This window comes from Littorina saxatilis, linkage group LG14 (genome assembly GCF_037325665.1).
Source record: "Littorina saxatilis isolate snail1 linkage group LG14, US_GU_Lsax_2.0, whole genome shotgun sequence".
NCBI classification, from domain to species: Eukaryota; Metazoa; Mollusca; class Gastropoda; order Littorinimorpha; family Littorinidae; genus Littorina; species Littorina saxatilis.
This window is the reverse complement of record NC_090258.1, coordinates 13,584,817-13,611,683: the sequence shown is the minus strand read 5'-3', so window position 1 is coordinate 13,611,683 and position 26,867 is coordinate 13,584,817. Positions and strand designations below refer to the sequence as shown.

Below are 26,867 nucleotides of genomic sequence, written 5' to 3'. Positions count from 1 at the left end.
GTTCATGTCATGTTATTTATGTCATGTTATTCATGTCATGTTATTCTTGTTGCGTTGTTCATGTCATGTTATTCTTGTCGCGTTGTTCCTGTCATGTTATTCATATGTCACGTTGTTCATGTCATGTTGTTCATTTCGCGTTGTTCATGTCATGTTATTCTTGTTGCGTTGATCTTGTCATGTTATTCTTGTCACATTTTTCATGTCATGGTGTTCATGTCATGTTGTTCATGTCATGTTGTTCATGTCATGTTGTTCATGTCATGTCACGTTGTTCATGTCATGTTAATCATGTCACGTTGTTCATGTCATGTTATTCTTATCGCGTTGATCATGTCATGTTATTCTTGTCACGTTGTTCATGTCATGTTGTTCATTTCGCGTTGTTCATGTCATGTTATTGCATGTCGTAAGAGGCGACTAACTGATTCTGTTTCTCCTTTTATCCTTGTTAAGTGTTTCTCGTATAGAATATAGTCAATGTTTGTACAGATTTTAGTCAAGCAGTAGGCTATGTAAGAAATGTTAAGTCCTTTGTACTGGAAACTTGCATTCTCCCAGTAAGGTCATATATTGTACTACGTTGCAAGCCCCTGGAGCAATTTTTTGATTAGTGCTTTTGTGAACAAGAAACTATTAACAAGTGGCTCTATCCCATCCCCCCCCCCCCCCCCCCTTTCCCCGTCGCGATATAACCTTGAACGGTTGAAAACGACGTTAAACACCAAATAAAGAAAGAAATGTCATGTTATTCATGTCGCGTTGTTCATGTCATGTTATTCATGTCACGTTGTTCATGTCATGTTATTCATGTCACATTGGTCATGTCATGTTATTATTGTTGCGTTGTTCATGTCATGTTATCCATGTCACGTTGTTCATGTCATGTTATTCATGTCACATTGGTCATGTCATGTTATTATTGTTGTGTTGTTCATGTCATGTTATGCATGTCACGTTGTTCATGTCATGTTATTCGTGTCACGTCGTTCATTTCATGTTATTCTTGCCACGTTGTTCATGTCATGTTATTCTTGTCGCGTTGTTCATGGCATGTTATTCTTGTCGCGTTGTTCATGTCATGTTGTTCATGTCATGTTATACATGTCACGTTGTTCATGTCATGTTATTCTTGTCGCGTTGTTCATGTCCTGTTATTTTTGTCGCGTTGATCATGTCATGTTGATCATGTCCTGTTATTCTTGTCGCGTTGATTATGTCATGTTGGTCATGTCCTGTTATTCTTGTCGCGTTGTTCATGTCATGTTGATCATGTCATGTTATTCGTGTCACGTCGTTCATTCCATGTTATTATTGTCGCGTTGATCATGTCATGTTATTCTTGTCGCGTTGATCATGTCATGTTATTATTGTCGCGTTGATCATGTCATGTTATTATTGTCGCGTTGATCATGTCATGTTATCCGTGTCACGTCGTTCATTTCATGTTATTCTTGCCACGTTGTTCATGTCATGTTATTCTTGTCGCGTTGTTCATGTCATGTTATTCTTGTCGCGTTGTTCATGTCATGTTGTTCATGTCATGTTATACATGTCACGTTGTTCATGTCATGTTATTCTTGTCGCGTTGTTCATGTCAGGTTATTCTTGTCGCGTTGTTCATGTCATGTTGTTCATGTCATGTTATTCTTGTCGCGTTGTTCATGTCATGTTGTTCATGTCATGTTATTTATGTCACGTTGATCTTGTCATGTTATTCATGTCGTGTTGATCATGTCATGTTGTTCTTGTCGCGTTGTTCATGTCATGTTGATTATGTCCTGTTATTCTTGTCGTGTTGATTATGTCATGTTATTCTTGTCGTGTTGATCATGTCATGTTGTTCTTGTCATGTTATTCTTGTCGCGGTGTTAATGTCATGTTGTTCATGTCAAGCTATTCTTGTCGCATTGATCATGTCATGTTATTCTTGTCGTGTTGATCATGTCATGTTATTCTTGTCGCGTTGTTTATGTCATTCTTGCCGCGCTGTTCATGTCATGTTGTTCTTGTCGCGTTGTTCATGTCATGTCCTGTTGTTCTTGTCGCGTTGTTCATGCCATGTTATTTTTTGTCGTGTTCTTCATGTCATGTTGTTCATGTCGTGTTGTTCATGTCATGTTGTTCTTGTCGCGTTGTTCATGTCATGTTGTTCTTGTCACGTTGACCGACACGGTTGGCCTAGTAGTAGGGCGTCCGCCCCGTGATCGGGAGGTCGTGGGTTCGAACCCCGGCCGGGTCATACCTAAGACTTTAAACTTGGCAATCTAGTGGCTGCTCCGCCTGGCGCCTGGCATTATGGGGTTAGTGCGAGGACTGGATGGTCCGGTGTCAGAATAATGTGACTGGGTGAGACATGAAGCCTGTGCTGCGACTTCTGTCTTGTGTACGTGGCGCACGTTATATGTCAAAGCAGCACCGCCCTGATATGGCCCTTCGTGGTCGGCTGGGCGTTAAGCAAACAAACACACAAACAAACAGATGTCACGTTATTCATGTCATGTTATTCTTGTCGTGTTGTTCATGTCGTGTTGTTCATGTCGCGTTGTTAATGTCACGTTGTTAGCGTCATGGTGTTCTTGTCATGTTTTTAAGGTCATGTGTTGTTCATGTCATGAAAAACAATGACCTGCACTGAACTGTGACAATATTGACACGGCATCCTGAGATCCTGATATTGGCGACGCCATGACACATTGGGAGATGGTCAGAGCGATTTGGACTATGGCATCTGGCAACTATGAAAGTCTGTCACGCTGCCTTTGCGCTTGTTAAGTTATAACCGCATGCTGATATGTTTTTGTTTAGCTGGAGTCTTCAGTGATTCCTTTTGTAACAGTCTTTAACTTAAGGCAGGTACATGTACTTCAGTTGTATCCTTTCGAGTACATACTCGCATTGACTTGACAGTGCATCTGATCGATGTTATGTTGTTGTGCAATTGTTCAACGGGGTAATGCAAAATAATGCATGAACAATGTTTGTATAGTTTGTAACTATTGATCATGTGTACTCATCCATTTATTGATGATACTCTAGAAAAGTTTTCAGATTTCCTGATAGGATGTGGCTGTTCATTTTGTTTATCGAGCTGGGGTGGGGTCTCAAAATGACATGTATGTGGGTTTTTTTGCAGGTAAGTTCGGGCGTGCTCCACAACATCAACAGAATCGTTTTCATTCAAGGCCCCGAAATGATGGAATTACATTGTCATTGATGTTTGTGTTAATTGTACGATGTTTGACGTGGTTGAATAATTCTTTCTGATATTTATAGTGTTTGTGATCGCATTTAAAGATGTGGAACTGTTTGATGCTATGCGGTTTGTGGTTGCAGGTGTGCGTGTGTATGCGTGTCTATGCGTTTGTTTGTTTGTGTGTGTGTGGATGTGTGTGTGTGTTTGTGTGTGTGTGTGTGTTTGTGTGTGTTTGTGTGTGTTTGTGTGTGTGTGTGTTTGTGTGTGTGTGTGTGTGTTTGTGTGTGTTTGTGTGTGTGTGTTTGTGCGTGTGTTTTTGTATGTGTGTTTGTGTGTGTGTTTGTGTGTGTGTGGATGTGTGTGTGTGTGTGGATGTGTGTGTGTGTGTGTGTGTGTGGATGTGTGTGTGTGTGTGTGTGTGTTTGTGTGTGTGTGTGTGGATGTGTGTGTGTGTGTTTGTGTGTGTTTGTATGTGTGTGTGTGTGTGTTTGGGTATGTATGTGTTTGTGTGTTTCTCTGCACACTGTCTCTCAGCCTATCTCTATGACGGAGGCACAACAGCGGACAGCAGACTCTCATACAGAAAAGAATTCAGTTTGCATTACTTTGCTGTTTTATTTGTCTAAAGCGGAACAAAGGTTAATATGTATCCCTACCCACAATCATTTTAAAATGACGAAAAAGGAATAAGAGAGTAGGCTAAGGCGGACAGTCATAACAGTGATTCCTTTAGCTCAGATCACTAATCATGATTAACCTCAAATACATGTGCACCTTCTAACAACCATACATTATCCACGAACAGAGTGCAAGACGGGAATGGTAGATTAATGTTTAGTTACTATGACAACGTTACAAGAAATATATCTGAGAGAGAGAAAAAACTGAGCTTCAAAGATAAGTTAATCCATTGTTGTTACAGAATAAACTAAACACATAGTCTTGGCTATGACCATTTACAACCAACAGACAAAAATTAAATAATAATGTTTACTTCTGTACCATAGTTAACAGATCATTTTATTGAAGAAAAAAACAAACCCTGAAAACAGTATTGAACACAAATGTTATCTTAGTTGGTATTTGACCTTTTGGTCAACAATTACAAAATGGACTTGTTTCCTTAAAGTTTGCTTTGTAAAAGTAACATAACATTTGAATTATGTAGTGTAGCCTTTCAGACACAAGACCACAATAATGTTATCTGTTCAGTCTTTGCCTTTCGTTTACTCCAGTTATACATTGCAAACAATCCCATCAATTATTTGTGTTTGGTTTGTGCAGTACTATATGCTCTGATTTACTAAAGTAAAAGTTATGTTTAATAATGGTATGAGGGTTTATTTTCTCCTTCGGTAAAAAGATCTGTTCACTCTGGTACAGAAATTCCATTTTAGTTCATAAAGTAGATTAAGTTCATCGGCAACCTATCATGTACTGACTTCTGTGATAACGTACGGCACGTGCATGATTTTTTCATACACCAAATTAAGAGAATTTGATGAATGCCGAATGATATTGAGCGCATACATATATCACAACAACAAAACGTTAACACCATCAAATTACCTCCACTTAAAATGTAATAACAATCAGATTAGTTAGTTACCTAATTGAGAGCATAACATTACAATCAAACGCATATAATTACCTCCACCTGATATTCAGTAATATTAGTTGTAAATCTATATAAAAAAGAGACGGAGAACAAGTTCCCAAGTCATGTCTACAATAATGCAAAACACAAGGGCAAATTAAGATTAACAAAGTTGGAGAAATAAAATTCGATACACAACATTTGTAAGAAAAACTGGATAACTGAGGCAGAAATCCATGCAAAGGTAAAGAAAGTAGAAACGTGTCTTTGTTAATCCTTCCACGGTACGGACGTTGGTCGTGAATCCAGGTCCACAATGCTGCTGACAGAGCAAGAGAAAAGGAAAAAAAGAGAACTAAAAATGTGTAAAGCTCAAATATCAATAATATGCAAACTATGTTCGTTGGGCTTGTGTTACCGAGACAAAGTTTCAGCGCTTTCTCGGCCGCGTAATTTCGGCCAATCTATTGTCTTGGTGAAAAATGTGCTGTGCGTTCAGTTTCACACTGTGAGTACGACAGACTGACTAAATGTATTAATGTTGCTGTAGGCAACCTGTTTTTGTTTTCTTTAAAGAATTTTTCGCAGGCAGCACATACAATCCCGGTATGCTTACCCTTAGCCTGTTCCTGATAGCTTAATAAGCTTAAATCGTACAAACGTAGAAAATCAGATATAAACACATCCTTCTTCAACACAGTCCCGCTTTAGACGTCGTGTTGACTAGCACAACTGTAGAACTGGCAGACGTGTGACGTTAACATTTCCTGTGTTGGCGCTACAAGCACAGTTTCTGTAAAGAGCATTTTCTGGACCTGTCTAATGTCGTACGCTTTAAATCTTATCTTTCCTATTTCTACCGATTTTGTCTGTTTCCTGTCTGTCAGTTCCAAACCTGATAAAAGTTGTCGTACCATCCGTCGGAGCTTGTTAAGTTGGCAACAAATTGCAGCAGAGATGCAGGCAGTGGCTGTTTACAGGTGAATCCCAACAGGCAGCTACAGATCACGGGAACAAATCAGAATAAACAGTGAATTACCCAGCATACATTAACACCTGATAAAAATGCGAAAGGACAACACACGTATGTTTTACCTTCCAAGATTCTACCATAAATCCCGACACAAACACTAACACAGAATGTTGGGAACAAATGCAATGCAACAGAAAATTCCCTCAATCCAACATAATGCTTTTAACTATATGACTGATGTGTGCCGTTTTTGAACAAGACTAAAATAACACAAAGCGAATCAAACATTTCCTTCATAAAAAAAATACCCAACATGAAACCGATTATGGATTTAACCTAATCACCGATATACACCCTCCTTTGTTTTCTCTCGGAATAAGCACAGGGAACTTTTTGTCACCTCACAATTTTTCGAATAGCAAATGCAGCTTACCTTGTCCACTTCCTGAGCTAGATGCATCCTCTTCTTGTCTGAAAGAGAAAAGATACAAACATTAAAAAATACAATGAATGTATTCAGGCCACCATTGTCACATGTAGCTGACTCTGAATGATAACGTCTCTCTTGATGTTTCTTTTTACATTTAGTCAAGTTTTGACTAAATGTTTTAACGTAGAGGGGGGAATCGAGACGAGGGTCGTGGTGTATGTGCGTGTGTGTGTGTGTGTGTGTGTGTGTGTGTCTGTCTGTCTGTGTGTGTGTGTATGTGAGTAGAGCGATTCAGACTAAACTACTGGACCGATCTTTATGAAATTTGACATGAGAGTTCCTGGGTATGAAATCCCCGAACGTTTTTTTCATTTTTTGATAAATGTCTTTGATGACGTCATATCCGGCTTTTCGTGAAAGTTGAGGCGGCACTGTCACGCCCTCATTTTTCAACCAAATTGGTGGACATTTTGGTCAGGTAATGTTCGACGAAGCCCGGACTTCGGTATTGCATTTCAGCGTGGTGGCTTAAAAATTATTTAATGACTTTGGTCATTAAAAATCTGAAAATTGTAAAAAAAATATGTTTTTTATAAAACGATCCAAATTTACGTTTATCTTATTCTCCATCATTTGCTGATTCCAAAAACATATAAATATGTTATATTCGGATTAAAAGCAAGCTCTGAAAATTAAATATATAAAAATTATTATCAAAATTAAATTTTCCAAATCAATATAAAAACACTTTCATCTTATTCCTTGTCGGTTCCTGATTCCAAAAACATATAGATATGATATGTTTGGATTAAAAACACGCTCAGAAAGTTAAAACGAAGAGAGGTACAGAAAAGCGTGCTATCCTTCCCAGCGCAACTACTACCCCGCTCTTCTTGTCAATTTCACTGCCTATGCCGTGAGCGGTGGACTGACGATGCTACGAGTATACGGTCTTGCTGCGTTGCATTGCGTTCAGTTTCATTCTGTGAGTTCGACAGCTACTTGACTAAATGTTGTATTTTCGCCTTACGCGACTTGTTTTTTCTTTCCCTTGCTTATGTGAATATTTTGTGGAGAACAAAAAATCAGAACATCTTTAAGGGATAATACATAGAAAAGGGGCCTTCAGATCCCTTTCAAATTTATGCCATGATATTCTGCGTTATAAGTAGTACTACCACGCAGGACTGCCTTAGCTTCACAGTTCTAGCAAGTGTTTTATTGGCTAAACTAAAAAAAAATGAAATAGGCAAAGAAATTACCCTCTTTGTTAGGGTTGGGTTGAATTACTTCAACTGAGTTACATTCCTTGTTTGTGTAAGTGATGCGGCAACTAGGGGGCCGCGAAATAGAAGGCGCTGGCCGTCTTGCTGCCAATTTTGTAAAAACAATTGTCCAACGTCGGAGAGAAGCAGCTCGCTAAACCGCAATCACTCACTTTGATTATGACTTGGTGTGCATTTTCTCGCTTATCGTGCCGTGTGTGTCGACATTAAGGAACAGTAGATGCTCAAGATTCCTCAGATTCGTGAAATTCGTCAGAGACTCTCCCCAAAACGGTCAGATCGATGGTATCCCTTTAAGTTTTAACACTTCTGTAGTGCGTGTGTGTGTGTGTACCCTACTAGGGGTGTGTGTGTATGAGTATGTGTGTGTGTGTGTGTGTGTGTGTGTATGTATGTGTGTGTGTGTGTGTGTGTGTGTGTGTGTGTGTGTGTGTGTGTGTGTGTGTGTGTGTGTGTGTGTGTGTGTGTGTGTGTTTGCGCCTGAACGCATATTCACTTTGGTGATTTCTTGCTAGTTTCTCTAAGTAAAAATGTATTTACATGTTTTTTTTCTCCTTTCTTATGGAATTTGGATACTTAAGTAAATACAAGCCCCGTATGTTTGCGAAAATTAAAACCTAACAGACATTGGAGAATAACTAGAAATGGTATGTAGTAACACTACAAGTAATAAACATCAATAAATGAAAATCACCCACCGGCACTGAGGTCTCCTGTTCTCCACTTTGCAGACTTAATTCTCTTCACAGGTCACGTTGCGACTGAACACATCGCAGTAGGTCATATTGAACAAAACTGAAACACAGATATAACACGGATGTTATTTTACAATTCAAAGGAAACGGTTCTGAATTTCACTCACTATGATTATTAACACTGAGGGTATCCGTCATTCAAGGCATTGACTATTTTTGCCAAATCCGAACGTACAACATGTTCCAATCATAAACTTTGTATACATTTTATTATTTTTTTTTTTGCTTAACGCCCAGTCCACCACGAATGGTGATATCAGGGCGGTGCTGCTTTGACATTTAACGTGCGCCACACACAAGACAGAAGTCGCAGCACAGGCTTCATGTCTCACCCAGTCACATTATTCTGACACCGGACCAACCAGTCCTAGCACTAACCCCATAATGCAAGACGCCAGGCGAAGCAGCCACTAGATTGCCAATTTTAAAGTCTTTGGTATAACCCGGCCGGGGTTCGAACCCACGACCTCCTGCTCACTGGGCGGACGCCTTACCACTAGGCCACCGTGTTGCGGTTTTGTATACATTGAATCAAAAGCGTCACGGTAGTACAGGGCCTATTAAACTCCCCAACTATTGGCTCTATTAGAGTAGTCTATTGTACCAATCACAGTCAAACAATTCCTTCCTTTTATGTAACTAAGTTGGGTTTCATTTTTTATAACCGTTAGTACCTACTTCTGTTTATGATAAAAATTATTTTTCAAAAGGCTTCCTTAAATGCTTCTGACATCATTGCTCATTACACTGATCGTTACCAAGACTCTCCTGATTGATCTGTAGGGTAAAACAAAAATCAAAACTAATCTATGAATAATATATAATTAGTAGGAAAATCCACATACAAAACAATCTATGAAAACAAGACATATAAATATTCTAAGACTAACCACTCAAACGGTCAACAGAACACAGTCACGTTGTAGTTGCGAAAGAGATGCCTGTGTACACGCCTGTAGTTACAATTTAGAAACACTGAGGGTACTGCACACAAAACAACCGAAACTAAACTCACTCTCCATGCCGTCAACCGTAATCCCGACGGTTCCAGTTTGTCCGGCCAAGGTAGTACTCTGACCAGTAATGTTGACCAATGCCACGGCCAGGTAGGAGGCAGATATCTGGGCACTCTTGCTGGGAACGTCCACATCTACGTCTGCAATCACACTGCCCGCCCTGCATAACGAAAGGACTGCCATTTATCAAGTAAGTTCTTAACAGTTAACTATATTTACGTAATATAAAAGAAAGTCCCGTGTGTATACCTTTTTATAAGGCATTGTTTCTAACTTGTTGCGTAAGAAAGGAAACAAACTTGCATCGGTCCCGCAGAGACTATAATGGTTGAAGGGTCGTTAAATAACCAGAAGAAAAAAACAATTTGTTGCGTTTAAGCACATATTTTTCAGAGTTTATCCGTTTGAACATTATGTTTGACTGTGAATGTTGCTGCATAGCTGATTGTGGAGACTTAATTCTCATCCGCACAGATTTTTGGCAGGGGCCTTATTGTTCAAAGGTGAAAACAGCAAATGCAAAACGTTTATGAAAAAGACGTGTTTCTAAAGTAAGAAAAGAATGTAAAAACAAATTTAAATATGAAAACTACACACACACACACACACACACACACACACACACACACACACACACACACACACACACACACACACACACACACACACACACACACACACACACACACACACACACACACACACACATAATGAAGATTTTACTCAAGGGCTATAGAACAGCATCCTGACTTAAAACAGTTATATGCACGAATTGATTTCCAGTTTATTAAGCGTCACAATAATATAAACTCGGCAAACTAAAAATATTGCACTAATTTTCGTACCCCAACTAAAACATTCATTCCAGTGTCATTTCATTCAAACTTTCTATGCCATTACAGGCCGTCCACTTGGCTATCTGGCACACTTTTCGGATCAAAGATTTCTTGTACAGGGGCCACGTGACGACACACGTCACGCATGTAGACATAAGATCTCAAAAGTTGCAAAGCAATCCACCAGGTAATTGCTGAAATACAGCGCTTTTTTTCATGGTGTCCCCCTTTAAATTGACGCAAAAAACTCTCCCGTTTTGTACTGCTAATGCGATCGACAACTGCATCAGAGGAAATAACACAACACAAGGAATACGCTAGATAGCGGAACAAAACAGCCTGTTCTGGATAGATAATTGATTTGGCGTTCTCTTCGTATGTAAAATTTGCCAAGCTGCGCCTATTTTGAACTTTTGCTACCTTACGTTATTGTCGGGTCGATTTAAGGGGTACTGTTCTGTCCCCAGTTATTTCCGTACCGTACTTTCATTTCATTGTGTATGTTCGCGTGAATATCATTTCCTTTTGCGTGATTGTGGTAGAAAGTCAGCGTGTCGTCAGTCCAGTGTTTACGTCATTATAAACGTCACTCTTTAGTCGTCACTCATTCGTTTCGCCCTCAGCGGCTTCGTTCATTGTTCCTTTGTGTTTCCACAGTTTTTGTAAGTATTTACCCAGTGATTTTGATCCTTATTTTCTTGTAGTTACCACAGTTTGTGTAAGCTTTTAGTCATTGATTTGTGTATCTTATTCACGCCTATATTTCTTCTATCGATGCTCGTGATCGTTTGTTTGCGTGACAGTGACTGACCGTTGTCCTCTAACTGACCGTTGTCCTCTGTTTCCTTTTCAGTTTCACCGTATCATCACTATGTATCAAGTCATCAACTGTAAAGCATCATTAATAAACTTTTGAGTTTTACTGTGACTTGTAACGGAGTGTTTTAGGTGACATTATCTGTTCTGAGACAGAATAGGTACGCTTACTTCGGCGGCGGTCGTATGTCTACATACGTGACGTACTTTGTCCCGTGACCCTTGTAAAAGAAATCTTTGATCCGAAAAGTGTGCCAGATAGCCAATTTGGATGGCTTTAAATGGCAAAGAAAGTGTGAATGAAATGACACTGGAATGAATGTTTTAGTTTGGGTACGAAAATTGGTGCAATCATTGTTTTGCCAAGTCTAGATTTCGTAAACATTGTGGCTCGTCTGTGCAACTCCTGCCGTACAGTTTGAGACAACCACAGTTTCCCTTCGGGACACATGAAGTTTTATGTTAACTTTGAGTTTTTCTCTTTGAAATATTGAATACAAAATATTTAGATGAGAAACCCCGTACCTCATATTGTGAATACTGATTGCCAGCAGATTCGTTCGATAGTCCTTCAGCATGGTTTTGAGCTGAAACAAAATAGAGTCGGACCTCTAAAAGGAAGTTGAGGGACCATGATTGTTTTGCTTATAAGCGAGCTTACTTGTATCCGACTAGCTCGGATATAAGAAAGTATTTTAAGTTTGCTTTCTAAAAACCGAGTCGAAAACAAAAGGGTGAAAATAACAGTTAATTTGATGACCTTTCTCTCATAATTGTTTTTATATGTTCATAACAAAACAAATAAAACACACCCATCTTCACCCATATCTGTTTTCTCGCACTTTTCAGCAGGTTGTTTGCTCCAGAGTAGAATTGTTGCCTGTACGTACTTGTCTTTCTGTTTTAGACAATTCGTCGCGATATATCCTTCGTGGTTGAAAACGACGTTAAACACCAAATAAAGAAAGAAAGAAAGTTTCAGACAATTTGACAGTGTGGTGACTAGGATCTGGGAATCTTTAGTTTTCAGTTTATGCGGATTTTTTTTCTAACTTGCCCGTTTGTTTCTGCAGCCATTTTGACTGCAACTGAGGAAGTGGAATGAGCACAGTATACACTGCATGACCAGAGTCTGTCACCAAGACGACTGATACATACTTTCCGTTTCCTGAACTCGCTTACATGTAATTTACTGAAGACAGCCCTTTTATAAGAAAATTGGGTTTTGAAAACTGAGCAGAGTTTCTAATATCCAAGCTAAATTTTTCTACCAAGGCTGTTCTGAAAGTCATATTATCGCACAGCTCACTCTTAATTGGATCACTCCATTTCCTCGAAGAATTCTTCCAGAGCAAAGATACACTTTGATATTCTGTTGAAATACCTTTCAAATACGTCGGCGCGAATGTTTTTCCTGATACTCTTATGACCCTCGCTACCTTTCGGACAGCAGCATCCGGGCTCTCCTAACGGGTTCCCCTGACATTTTACTTTATATGTTAAATTTGGAAGACGTCGTAAGGGGCCGCTTGGGGTGTTATATAACGGAACATCAGGCGGACACCCTAAGCTGTTAGAAATGTAATTGATTTTAAAGCTGTGCAAAACGGGGCATTGTCATGGTGTAGCATCAACCCTCGAGAACCTGTTCACGGCGCCGTGCTTCATACACCACGGGCAGGCAATAATGCACAACCCGCTCTAAGGTAACCGTACACAACTCCTCGAGTAGAATTGTGGCAATATTTCCTTATGTCCCCATCGCCTGTGACAAACTTCCCAAAAGCCTTACACTCTCTAAAGTGACACTTGGAGAGCATTTTATTTACCATTCGACACGTACGCTCTTTCGCACACCAGAAACAGCACGGGCACCCATTGTCTGCAACGCTTGTATACCCCTAGATGTTTGTGCCAGATCACGTTTACGTGTGCCGTTTCAATTATCTATGTATCCTTTACCTCTGTGTGTGTGATTCGTGTATCATCTCTTGTCAACTTTGCAACGGCAGCAACGTTTGGTGCAGTAACAAAAATCGACTGTCGATCTGGGCAGGTGTCATTTTTGAAGATATGTCTACCCAATTAAAAATCAGTGTACATGTTGTAATTAATAGTTTTGGAAGTTGCGTCTTTCCCAAAAAATTGCCACAACGTGCGGTAGGTGTGAGCAACATAACAATCTTTCATGAGATCAGAATACTTCATGGCTCTAAACTCCCTTTTTTTTGTTAGCTCCGTGACAGGCACGTGAACATTGACGGGTAGTATTCATTAAGAGATGTTTTCTTTGTAGACAAAAATTTGAGAAACTTGAAATGTTGTGTCATCATTGATGAAAGATTGCATGATGCATACGTCATTGTAAATATTATGTGGCAGTGACAGGAGCTTATTTTCAAAGCATTTTCAGAACGTCCCTCGTATAGGACAAGGAATCGACCTTCTTAAAGGCGAGCTTTCTCATAAGCGATGTTTTGTTTATATACAGGAGCTTTTGTAAGTCATAACAAAGAAGACCTTCGGCGGGGACAATTGTGTTGCTACCTGAAAAGGAAGCTTTCTTATAAGCGGGTCCGTCAGTAATGTAAAATTGAAAGAAAACGTACATGTTTTTTCAGTTTAAAAATAGCATGAGGAAGTGGAAGAGGAGAAGCGTAGTGATGCTAATGATGGTTTGGAACAGAAACATGAGGGGAAGGCAAAGAAGATGAGATAGGGAGAACAAGAGGAAGGAGGGGATGTGGACAATGTCGATGATGATTATTATTTGTCCTCCACAGATTCTGCATTACTCCTCCGGTTAAAGATTTGGCTTAACCATCCCACACAGAGATTCAGACAGACAGAATGGACAATTCAAAGAGTACAAACACACACACACACACACACACACACACACACACACACACACACACACACACACACACACAAGCACACATGCACGAACACACCTGCACGAACACACACACACACACACACACACACACACACACACACACACACACACACACACACACACACACACACACACACACACACGCACACACACACACACCACTATCCTTGTCTCAATTAAAAAAATCGAGGGTAACCAAAGACTGGCATAATCAGATATAAGAAGATCGTGCATGAGTTCCTCACCCGTTTTTGCCCTTCTTTTTTTATTTTTGAACGAGAAGGTTCTTGGGTCAGATTGGTTACGGGAATGTTGACGTTGACCTTGACAGTGAAGCCCAATCTTGTGAGAGCTGAAAGTCAAAAAGGTCATGAGTGTACTATTCATGGTTACATTGATGAGCACCTTCAAGTCTGCTACGTTGTATTATTGCATTACATGGTAACCACAAGGCGATGCACGGAGAGAGAGAGCGAGAGATAGAGAGAGAGAGAGAGACAGACAGAGAGAGAGAGAGACAGAGAGAGAGAGAGAGAGAGAGAGAGAGAGAGAAACAGACAGACAGAGAGACAGACAGAGGGAGAGAGGGGAAGAGAAAGAAAGTGAGAGACTGACACTAACTCTGACACTGATAATATTGCATAGGCAAACGACCCACTTACAAAAATGATCGAAAAAGGATCAAACAAACGGCCAAAGAGACCAACACACACACACACAACAACAACAAGTTTTCTTGGATTCGCCACACACACACACACACACACACACACACACACACACACACACACACACACACACACACACGTCAGGGATGGCCAAATCTCAAAGTTGTAAATCGCTAGCCGGACAAGTAACTTCAAGAAAGTCACTAGCCCGGCAGAAATGTCCCTGGCCCGGTTGATACCACAGTTGATCTGCAGTGTTTATATGGCTTTAAAACTCGATATTACAAACAAAAGGGTCCAATTTGACCAGAATTGTCATTGGCCAGCGGTTTCTACTAGCCCGGCGGATTTTTTACTTGCCCCTGGGGACCGGGAGGACGATGTGGCCATCCCTGCTTGTCAATCTGAATTAATTTTGTCAAACTTGACTTTAAAGAACCCATTAAAGGTATGTTTAATATTAAATACAACAAACAATCTTTTGTGTAATTTTCAGTAAAAAGCGTTTCTCTTGAAAAAACAAAAAACAACACGCTTTTACAATGTAAATTATTATTACCCTTCATTTATCAAGATTTACAGTAAAATAGAACTTACCAACACAAGCACGAGTGCTATCCTCTTTGTAGCCTTTTCTGCAGACACAGCTGTAGTTCCCTTCGGATTTCTCACACCGTGTGTTTGGTATTCCAGAGCAGTCATGATCGGTTTCAGACTCACAACGGTTTGAAATCACCACACTGCAATTGCATTCTGAAAAAAAGTAAAACAATAGACAAGAAAAGGAAATGCTCATGCGACTCAACATTATCACAGATAACATACGAATTATGCTGCAACAATTAATCGTATGTATCATGTATACACACACACGGAATTGACAAGTTACTGTTACTTTTCCCATTCTCGACCTGATCAATAAACTAGGGTCAACCAAACTAAGGTCATGCGTGTATAGATCTTTAAACCTTAACATTATAAAGTCTCGAAGCTCTGATTTCATAAACATTCACGAAAACGAGATTCGTTAATGTTTAACCCAAACCTGATCCTACTGTGACCTTGACATTTGTAAATGCGGTACGAATTTGAGACATTACAAAATTATAAAATGAATGATTAAAATCCCTTAACATGTTAAATCTTGAAATAATCTTGTGTTTTGCAACTATCAGGTAAAACCAATGCCCACATGTTATTTATTATAATAAATAAGTTGATGGAGAATGCAAAAGCAAAGCAAAAGTCGCTTATTTAATGAAAAAGGAAGACGTAACTCGAATTAGAACATATGCATTGATGAAACACGACTTTGGTCTTTACAAAGGGACAAAATAAGACGTTATAATAAGCAATTGAAAAAACATACAATTGGCAAAAACGAGCAATTTTCAAACAGTCTAAACAAAGATACAGAAATAGATAAAAAGAAATAGTCAGCTAGCCAGACATACGTTCATTAAGAGAACATGTAACACCGTCGGGCCCCAGAGTGTAACCAGTGTTACAGGAACATGTCTCCAGCCCGTTGTCATTGACATAACATCCGCCGTTGCTTGCGTCACAGGTCTTTTGCCAACAAGTGGTTGCTCCTGTATAAAATACAAACAAGAACGCTGAGTCGTCATTAACCATTCAGTTAATCAAATGCACTGAAATACGATTTTGTCCAATTTTCCTTGATAAACAAGGGGGAGGGAGAGAGAGAGAGAGAGAGAGAGAGAGAGAGAGAGAGAGGGGGGGGAGAGGGAGAGAGAGAGAGAGAGAGAGAGAGAGAGAGAGGGGGAGAGAGAGAGAGAGAGAGGGGGAGAGAGAGAGAGAGAGAGAGAGAGAGAGAGAGAGAGAGAGAGAGAGGGGGAGAGGGAGAGAGAGAGAGAGGGAGAGAGAGAGAGAGAGAGAGAGAGAGAGAGGGGGGAGAGGGAGAGAGAGAGAGGGAGGGAGAGAGAGAGAGAGAGAGAGAGGGGGAGAGGGAGAGAGAGAGAGAGAGAGGGAGAGAGAGAGAGAGAGAGAGAGAGAGAGAGAGAGAGACTCAGAACTTTATTACAAAAGGATAAAGGTTTTAGGCAAAGCCTATTCTTCCAACCTGTCCTTTATATAATTATACAACACATAAAGACAGACGCACATTAAAAATATAAATTCAATCATATAAAATACAGAAATACATTGTATGGAATGCAACACAATGTGCATTTAAGGAATTACATAAGGAGAACTCAACAATTACAAAATTACATTGACATAGTTATACCTTTCATTTGGGAATAAAGTTGCTCCGATCAGCTACACATCCGTTAACACTAGTACACAATGTTTAACAAAATAACAATCGAACAGGACGTTTCATTCACGAATGATGTGTGAACGTGACTGTCTCTTAAACATTTTCACTGAAGTTGCATTTCTTATCTGTTGGGGGAAGGAGTTCCAGAGAAACGCTCCCGAGAAGGCTAAGCTCGATTTGTAGAGGTCTATGCGAGGTATAGGAGGGATGATTTTTGGGACCCATATCTTCTTGTGCCATGTTTGAAATGTGATTGCAAATATTTAGGACAGTCGTCATTTAGAATTTCATACATGAACACAGCCTTGTTTAACGTCAACTGATCTTTCAAGGGGAGGAAATTCAAGAGCTTTAGTTTATCATCCGTGGACCTATTCAAATCATGCAGAATAAGTGTTGCAGCTCGGCGATGCAGGGAATTGAGTCTTTTTAAATGAACATCACTGCAGTTATCCCAAAGTGTCGATGCGAAGTTTATATGAGGCATAATGTGGGTGTAATAGAACATTTTGAGTGCTGCAGAATCTGCGTAATGCCTTAATTTTGATAACAGGTACACATTTTTTTATACTAGTTTGCAAATATTACTCAAATGAGTTTGCCATTTCAACTCTTGATCAAAGGTAACACCTAATATTCTATGTTCCCTAACTTGCTGCACTTGAGTTGAGCCAACTGACAGTTGTAGTAGTAAAGGACTTAACTGGTGTTTTTGTCTCGTGGTTATCACCATACTTTTTGTTTTAATCGGATGAATGATCCTTGCATTAGAAACGCATCACTCAGTAATTTCATCCACACTTGTTTGAAGAGAAGAGTTGACAGATTCCAAAGATTTTTGACTGGTGTGAACAGAAGAGTCATCCGCGAAGAACTCACATCTAACTTTTTCATCGGACACATGAAGGGGTAAATCATTTATATAAATACAGAACAAGATAGGTCCTAATACAGACCCTTGAGGTACACCACTCCTGACAAACTCGTTTGACGAAGTTTTACAGTTAATGGATACATACTGTTTCCGTTTTGAAAGATACGATTCAATCAATCAATCAATCAATCAATATGAGGTTTATATCGCGCGTATTCCGTGGGTACAGTTCTAAGAACAGTGATTTATTTATTAATTTTAATTTTATTTTCTATGCGATTTATTTATGCCGTGTGAGATGGAATTTTTTTACACAATACATCACGCATTCACATCGGCCAGCAGATCGCAGCCATTTCGGCGCATATCCTACTTTTCACGGCCTATTATTCCAAGTCACACGGGTATTTTGGTGGACAATTTGATCTATGCCTATACAATTTTGCCAGGAAAGACCCTTTTATCAATCGCGGGATCTTTATCGTGCACACCCCAATGTAGTGTACACGAAGGGACCTCGGTTTTTTGTCTCATCCGAAAGACTAGCACTTGAACCCACCACCTAGGTTAGGAAAGGGGGGAGAAAATTGCTAACGCCCTAACGGGTCGAACTCGCAACCTCTCGCTTCCGAGCGCAGGAGCGTTACCACTCGGCCACCCAGTCCCAGATTCAAGAGAGAGAGAGAGAGAGAGAGAGAGAGAGAGAGAGAGAGAGAGAGAGAGAGAGATAGATAGATAGACAGAGAGAGAGAGAGATAGACAGAGAGAGAGACAGAGACAGACAAACAGCGAGTGAGATAGACATACAGACACAGACAAACAAATAGACAAACGGTAAGATAGACACTCGAAGAAGATGTTTGAGAAAAAAGACAAAAACCTTGGAGGCTAATTTTATTATGCTTGGAAAAGAAGGTCACAAGGTGACACTTTAATATCTCCCTTTCCATATGACGTCATTTGCGTGTTCCAGACTCGGCGGAACAGAGCTTTGTAGTCAAAGGTTCAAAGCATAATATCCATTTAACGAATTTCTTGATTTTGAGCAGATTTTCAATGACTAACTCCAAAACAAAAGTTCACCAATTCGTCATTGTCATTGTTCTGAATAGGGCTATACCGCCTAATTTAAAATTCATGAACAAATTTGGAAATCAACTCCCATTTGGATGATGATGATTATGGAAGATATGCAAATGAATGTTTACTTGTGCATTCTCCATTAGTAGAGTTGAGAGTAAAACCTGCGTCACACAGACATCTGTAGCTTCCAGCACTGTTCTCGCATACCTGCCTGCAGGGCGATGTTTCACATTCGTCGATATCTGCTCAATAAAGTTGACAAATACAGCACAGTGACTTCTGCTTCCCCAACACACGCACACACACACACACACACACACACACACACACACACACACACACACACAAATACACACACCCACACACATGCATTTTGATACTCACACGGAAACCCACAAATACACACATTTACACATACACACACACACACACACACCTATACAAACATACACACACACAACTATACAAACATACACATACACACCTATACAAACATACACACACACACCTATACAAACACACACATACACCTATACAAACATACACACACACCTATACAAACATACACACACATACACCTATATAAACATACACACACACACACCTATACAAACATACACACACACCTATACAAACATACACACACACACCTATACAAACATACACATACCTATACAAACATACACATACACACCTATACAAACATACACACACACCTATACAAAAGTACACACACACACACACCTATACAAACATACACACACACACACCTATACAAACATACACACACACACCTATACAAACATACACACACACACCTATACAAACATACACACACACACCTATACAAACATACACACACACACACCTATACAAACATACACACACCCACCTACACAAACATACACATCTATACAAAACCTGTCGCGATATAACCTTCGTGGTTGAAAACGACGTTAAACACCAAATAAAGAAAGAGAAAGAACCTATACAAAAGTACACACACACAAGAAGAAGAAGAAGAACAAGAACAAGAACAAGAAACAACAACAACAACAACAACAAACAACGATAATAACGAAAACAACAACTGCCTGCGTTTTCCAAACACATTGTTTTAAATTGCTGGAAAGATAATTGTTCTCCACAGTCTGATAAGACAAATATAGAAAGGGGGACAAAATGGGGGACAAAACAAGGGAGAAATGTATCTGTTATAGATTTGATTTGGCTAATGCAAAGGTGTCTTTAATTATGTAGAAAATAGGTTTTGAAAAGCCAACCTTTAACGTGTTCTCTGCTTTACTGAAAACAAACCAATATCTCTAGAGTTGCATGCAATTTAATCTGCATTATACCTTGACAAACACCGCTGTTATCCTCCGTGTAGCCTGTAGGGCACCGGCACTTGTACCCTCCCTTTAGGTTTACACACTCTGCCCCGCTGACCTCACACAGCTGACGCGTACTGTTTAGGTCACACTCGTTGACGTCATGCTGACACTTGTCCCCTGTCCAGCCTGTCTTGCAAAGGCAACCAGTTACGGCGTCACAGCGACTGGTTCCAACACCACAGGAACAGTTCATGCTACAGTCAGCTCCGTAGGTCCCGGCTGGGCAAGCTGCATGCGTTGAAAAAAAGAGAAAAACGCTCGATCAACAACCCTTCTAAGTGGCTGTGCAGTTTCCAGCAAAATGGTATTATTTGGAAGTTTAAGGGCCCAACTTAAATCATTTATGAGAAAAGTATTAATGTGGTCGGGAAAAAGTCCACGTTTTTATTCGGCTACTTTATCGCACCCATGTGACCTGGACGGACGTCAAAGTCCATCTAACTTAAAGATATAGTAGTGATGTAATCATTTTGGAATGATTTTCTCAATAATTTAACCTCAAAATGTCCACGCCTCATTCGCTGGTAAACTCGATAATGCACTGTAACTATGCTATTTAATCAATTCAAATAAGAATAAATGCAAGTGATCGTAGGAAACAACCCCGGGCGTGCGGGATTGGGTACTCCTTATTCTAGCAAATGCATGCGAAATATCCTGCCCTCAAGGCCTAAAACCGAACAGAAACAGAGACAAAGACAGCACTTGGAGAAAGTGCAGTCTTGAAAGGTGATACCAACGCAGCGTTTAAAATTTGAGTAACAGGCCGTTCAAACTCTAATTTTAAAATGTTCTTCCATCTTTCTACTCACAAACACAGGTTTTTCCGTCGTTGGCAAGAACCATTCCCGAGGGACAAGAGCACGTGAAACCTCCAGCTGTGTTTATACAGGTGTGTGAACACTTCTTGCTGACATCTTGACACTCGTTAACGTCTGAAACAATGTGTAGGTCAAAATGAATCCATGACAAAACAAGACATTAACAAGAACATTGATCCAATGGTGGACAGATAGGCAATAAATTGTGAGAAAAATGTAACAAAATAAATAAAAGAGTTAGCTCAGTATGCGTTAGTATTCGTTATTTGTTTCTTCATCGTTTGACTGTCCACCAATGTAAACATCATTGGGTCAATGTATCAATCAATCAATCAATATGAGGCTTATATCGCGCGTATTCCGTGGGTACAGTTCTAAGCGCAGGGATTTTTATTTTTTATTTTTTTATTTTTTATTATATGTAATTGTGAATGTCTTGTTTTGTCAAAAATTAAACGTTACATTAACAAACCTATCTTGGTTTTTTATGCAGGTCAACAGTTACAGGATGTGAGGTTAAGATTCCATACCGAATATAAGCAGCTAGGTCACTTTGAAATGAAGTCTTTTTTAATATCATGTCACATATGAGAGAACTTGAAGAGCTCTTTTGCATTCCTTGTTTGATTTGTTTATGTTTTATGGGTTTTTTAAATGTACTTGCTGACTGAAATAACTTTAGAACAATATTTTTAACAAGGGCCAATAAAGATGATGACGTCATCTTTACACACTTATGCTATGATAAAATTACATGTACGAACAAAGTTAGTCATACATTCACATATTCTTCTGTCATCTTGATCAAATAAGGATATGATTGTTAAATCACACCATAATTATTTGAGGATAAATTAGCTAAAGCATATTATAACTACCAAGACTCGGGTCACAATAATGAAAAAAATAACTATATGTCCTCTTCCTCTTTTTTTACTAGTTCAGCATTCACTATTCAGTTCTACGCAAAACATTACATCCTCATACTCGAGTAAAATGCGACATTCTGAGCCATCTGCCTTTACGCTTAGGCCTAAAAGAAAATAGGTGTGGTTACGGTAACCCGACCTACCCTTTTTTTAGGGGCCGACCCTATAACTTTTTATTACATTTGTCAAAACAAAAAAACAAAAAAATAAAAAAACAAGTGCAGAAAACGCAATGAAAGCGACAGCGCTCGAGTCGCACACTTATTTGCCTGTCAAGTAGGTTTAATTTGTACACATTAGAAAAAAAAGTGTAAAAAAAAAAAGGTCATTGCCTACCTTCCTACCCTATTTTCTTTTGGCTATGTTACCTTAACCACACCTATTTTTTTTGTTGGCCTTAGTGCTACGAAGAGATGCCGGTAGAAATTGTTAATATGTCCACCTGACAAGCCTCACCGTCCACCTAACATCGTTGACTGCAGCCACATATAGCACGATCGGAAGAGGGCAAGGCAAGCAAGAAGAGCGAGACGATGAGGCAATTTTTGTTGTAGACATCTTCTGTTTGGTTGGAAACTGTATTTTGGGGTAAGTGGAAATTTGAGCGTCATATATGCCCACCCCATGAGATGTCTGTGCGGTACTTGAAAAAAGAAGTCAAAATTTCGTTGCTTACCTTGACAGGTCTGTTTGTCACTGTTTAGTGTGTACCCACTCCTACAGAAACAGACGGCAATGTCAGTGTCGTCCTGTGTACAGCCATGGTCACACGACAGGTTCTCTACCTCGGCACAGGGTTCAGAGACTGCAGAAAAGATAATGATATGTGCTTATCTCGTGTAAAGCCTGGTAGAGCTGAGCTTAATCAACACTTCAAGACTAAGAGCACCTTTTTTTAACAAGAAAATAATAAAAAGAGATAACACGAGACAATGATAGTACTAAAAGCAATCAATTGTTTGAATCATGCATCCTATTTATAAATATGATTCCGAACGTTTATGCAAATTTCAAGCAAAGCATGGTGTACAACGACACTTTTACCTGCGTCAGCCTAACACGATAAAGGGAAAAAATCACTAGTAAAACAGAGAGAAGGACAGGGTGAGAGAGACATAAGGACGCACAGATAGATTGAGATAATGACATAATGAGATGGTAGCGAATGAGACAGATACACAGAGATCAAGAAAAATAAAAAAAAAGCAATGCAAGATCTATTCAGTTGAATAGGCACTCACCTTGTGAACAGGTGGCGCGATCAGTGTTGAGTCTGTAACCATAGTAACACTCACAGTTGTAGGAACCAACCACATTGACACACTTCTGTTGACAGTTGTCTGAACCCAGCGAACACTCGTCCATATCTGGACAAAATGTGAACACTTGTTTTAATCGCTTCCTTTGGGGGCAGAAAGGTAAGGCAACAGTACAAGGGCAAACAGGCAAACAAAGAGATAAACTAAAAGACTACTCGACACTGTGACACAGCAGAGGCGCAAGACATTAAGTGTACGTAAATAAAACAATTTCATGTGTATTGGACAGTCAAATCGCTCCTTTCTGAAAATAAACTTAGCTCAGCAAACGAGTTGAAGTTATTTTTGTTTGTTTGTTTGTTAACTGTTGTTGCAAGTGCATCTGCAGACAGTTTTCCACTCTTTAATTAAAATGTTGCATGACATGTACCTTTGGAGAACACATAACAAGAAAATCGTCCTGTGAAAGATGTTACCTTTGCATGTGCCCTTGTCGTTCATATATCCCGAGAAACAGGGGCACTGGAAGGTCCCAGGCATATTGCGACAGACTTGATGAGCACCACATGCTGTGTTATTGCTGCACTCGTTCACATCTGGAAAATCATCACCATCATCATCATCATCATCATCATCATCATCATCATCATCATCAAGCTAGGAAAAAAGTACAGATATTTTTACTGTTACTGTACTAACAAATGCAAAGTAATTTCAGTTCACAAACCTAGAGAACTCCAACTTGTTTTGCGTCGTAGTACTTAGTTAGATATAAATAAAGATGAACTGTATAAATACTTAGAATATAAACAATCTAAAAGACGATACTGGGTATGGCAATAATAAATCATAAAGTGTTGTGAATATTGTCTCTGAAGACAATTTAAGTAATTAGTAAGAGTTAAAAGCTGACAAAAGCTCAAAGGTAGCACACATAAAAATAACAAAACCTAAACAGTTCTTATGAGAAAGTGTGTCAGCAAAAACAAACTGATGAAAGTACCTTGGCAGACACCATCATCATCAATGGAATATCCGTCCTGGCACGCACAGGTGTAAGACCCGTTGGTGTTGGTGCACACTTGTACCTCTCCACACACATCCGGGTTCTCTTCACATTCATTGACGTCATCCTGGCACTGACTTCCGGTCCAGCCTTCCTTGCAGACACAGCCAGTGACGGAGTGACAGTCAAGGCCACGCCCATTACACAGACAGGTGTGAGCACACTCAGGACCGTACTGCAGACTGGGGCACGGAGAGCACGTGCGCTGATCAGAGTTGAGCTGAAAGCCGTTGTAGCAGGAACAGGTGAAACCGCCCTGTGAGTTGCTGCATTTGTGAGAGCATAGATTGTCCTTGCATTCGTCGTGGTCTGTGCAAGTCTTCTTGTTTGTGGGGTCAAGATCATATCCAGAACGGCAGAAACAAGACGCCACCATGGAGCTTGTAGTAGGACCCTCAACCGCTTTGCAGCCTTGACTGCAACCACTGTTAGAACAGATGTTCTGAGTGGCAGTCGACTGTACACATTCCCCGGAACTTTCCAAATCGAAGCCTTCTTCACACAGGCAGCTGTAGCCGCTGTCAGTGTTGTTGCAGATGTGCTTGCAGTTGTGGGATTTCTCCACGCACTCGTTGACGTCGACACAAGAACGAAGATTGCTGGTAAGCCTGTAGCCATCAGGACAGGAACACTGGTAGCTGCCCGCTGTGTTGTTACACGTTACCTCGCACGCGTTCAGCGCGTCGTCCGCACACTCGTCCACGTCAAGGCAGAGGTTTGCCTGACCTGGGATGCAAAACAAATTTAAACACTTGTTAGCTGGGATAGGTAAGTATAATATAACCATCCAGGCATTAGTATTTTCACAAGTCAAGGCTATGTTTTCCTGACGCTATGACACTGCAAACGACATGATGAGGACAGTGATAATCTGTCAAGTGATCGGATACTCCCACATGTGTAAACAATGCACAAAGCAATAAGAAACTTTGGACAGGTTTGCAGATAATCTACAGACAATGATTTTGATTTTGTGTGGAATCGAAAACGTGATCGGATTAGTAGAAATGTTCTTGTTAAAAGTGATAAAGATGGTGGTCTAAATGTCCCCCACGTTAAAAGTTATACGGCAGCTCTGAAATTAACATGGATCAGAAAGTTGAGGATTACAGACCATAAATGGAAAGATATAACAATTCCTCTGTACACTGATGTTGATAATATTAATATGTATGGCCCCAGTGTCTGCAGTGGCAAACCTCATTGTAACAGTTTTGGGAAGGATTTGTTTTGTGTGTATGAACAATTTCGGTACAACATATATTTAGAGGCCTCATAAGAAATAGTAGCGGAATAACAATATTAAAAGTGGGAATAAGGTCATTTTTTAAATTTTTTTTTAGAGAATTGATGTGATAAAAAAAGTTTATTTTATTGGTCAGTTGGAAAAGGACGATGGACGTTTTTATACCTATTACGAGTTTTGTAATAAATATTTTTTTAGTTATTTAGGATGTGTTAGGGCAATTACAAAATATTAAAAAAAAACGTTCTGACATTGTTTTGTAGAATAATAATAATAGTTGATGGAAGCAAGTCTGTATTAATCTTTTTTTCTAAAGTTGAAGGAGCAAAAATGTATTATGAAAAATCAATACAGAATGGAAAGCGTCCAAAACGTTGTATAAAATGGGAAAGTAAACTGTAACGGGATATTGATTGGAAATCGGTTTTAATATATGAAAAAAAAATATCTGAGGTGAAATTAAAGTGGTTCCAAATAGGAGTGCTGCAGAGAAATTTGGCAACTAATGTTGTATTGAAACAGATGGGAGTTCCAATGATGTATTGTGTCTTATTCCCCCCTCTGCTTCTTTCTCTCTGTAAACTTGCAGGGCTAGTTATTTTTCGGTAACTTACGAAACAACCAAAATCACTTACCCAACAACGGGCCTGAATCCTCGATAGCTCATGGGTAGAGACTGTACACATTGTGGATCTACTTTTTGCGACTCAAAAGTTCAGAACACTCTAATGTACAAAATATACATTTCTGGAGCAAACATACAACCATACCGCATTTAAACCAGCAACTACAGGCTTGAACACATGAATCTCAATATAAAATCCATGAGTTTGGTTGTTTTCTGAATTCAGATCTGCCGTGCACAATCGTTTATCGCTAGCAAGATTCCAAGGAAAAGTAACTCTCATACTTTGTCTAGCGACACGAGTAGTTCCCCTTCCAGATGTCGGCTGCATCGACAAGACTGCAATCCGACGGTCAGTTTTCAACAATATTTCATTTTATCAACAGATAACACGCAATCAATTGCAAACATTTAATCAACTTGAAGAGCATGCAGCGGTTTCATACACTATTTTGCCCCAGAAAACTGAACTTCACACAGTTTGTAACGTTGGAACACGGGTGTAAAACTTCGTCTGCTAGTCACATTCGAGGAAAGAACATTTCCTGAGCGATACCGAAACATGAACAGAACACACACTATCTGCCTTTACCGTCACAGCAGAATGACAACATAACTGTGTGCTTGATTTTAGTTCAAAACATGGACACTGACAAGAAGTGTTAACAGAATTGAATGATTTGCACGGAACTATACAACCGCGCATTAATCGATCGCCTGCGCAGGTAGACTGGTTGGGTGAATATGATTCGATCAAACTTTCGCACAAAAACTCCTCTTTTCTTTGAATAACTGAAGAAAGGAGGAATAAAGA

The 26,867-nt window shown here is 39.6% G+C and overlaps 1 protein-coding gene across 1 annotated transcript in view; it reads right to left on the bottom strand.

Annotated features, from left to right (window-relative positions):
- Positions 1-3,797: 3,797 nt before the first annotated feature.
- LOC138946858 (fibrillin-1-like) overlaps positions 3,798-26,867 on the bottom strand; it is a 34,767-nt gene continuing 11,697 nt past the window's right edge. Inside the window, exons 9-24 of the mRNA XM_070318261.1 lie at positions 24,120-24,908; positions 23,593-23,712; positions 23,099-23,224; positions 22,534-22,662; positions 20,920-21,042; positions 20,072-20,335; positions 18,839-18,955; positions 15,927-16,064; positions 15,070-15,225; positions 14,050-14,156; positions 11,431-11,492; positions 9,253-9,413; positions 8,181-8,277; positions 6,200-6,237; positions 5,708-5,791; positions 3,798-5,112 (exon numbers count right to left, since the gene is read on the bottom strand). Of these exons, the coding sequence (XP_070174362.1) occupies positions 8,216-8,277; positions 9,253-9,413; positions 11,431-11,492; positions 14,050-14,156; positions 15,070-15,225; positions 15,927-16,064; positions 18,839-18,955; positions 20,072-20,335; positions 20,920-21,042; positions 22,534-22,662; positions 23,099-23,224; positions 23,593-23,712; positions 24,120-24,908 (2,354 nt within the window). The 3' untranslated portion in view covers positions 3,798-5,112; positions 5,708-5,791; positions 6,200-6,237; positions 8,181-8,215. The remainder of the gene's footprint in view (positions 5,113-5,707; positions 5,792-6,199; positions 6,238-8,180; positions 8,278-9,252; positions 9,414-11,430; positions 11,493-14,049; positions 14,157-15,069; positions 15,226-15,926; positions 16,065-18,838; positions 18,956-20,071; positions 20,336-20,919; positions 21,043-22,533; positions 22,663-23,098; positions 23,225-23,592; positions 23,713-24,119; positions 24,909-26,867) is intronic.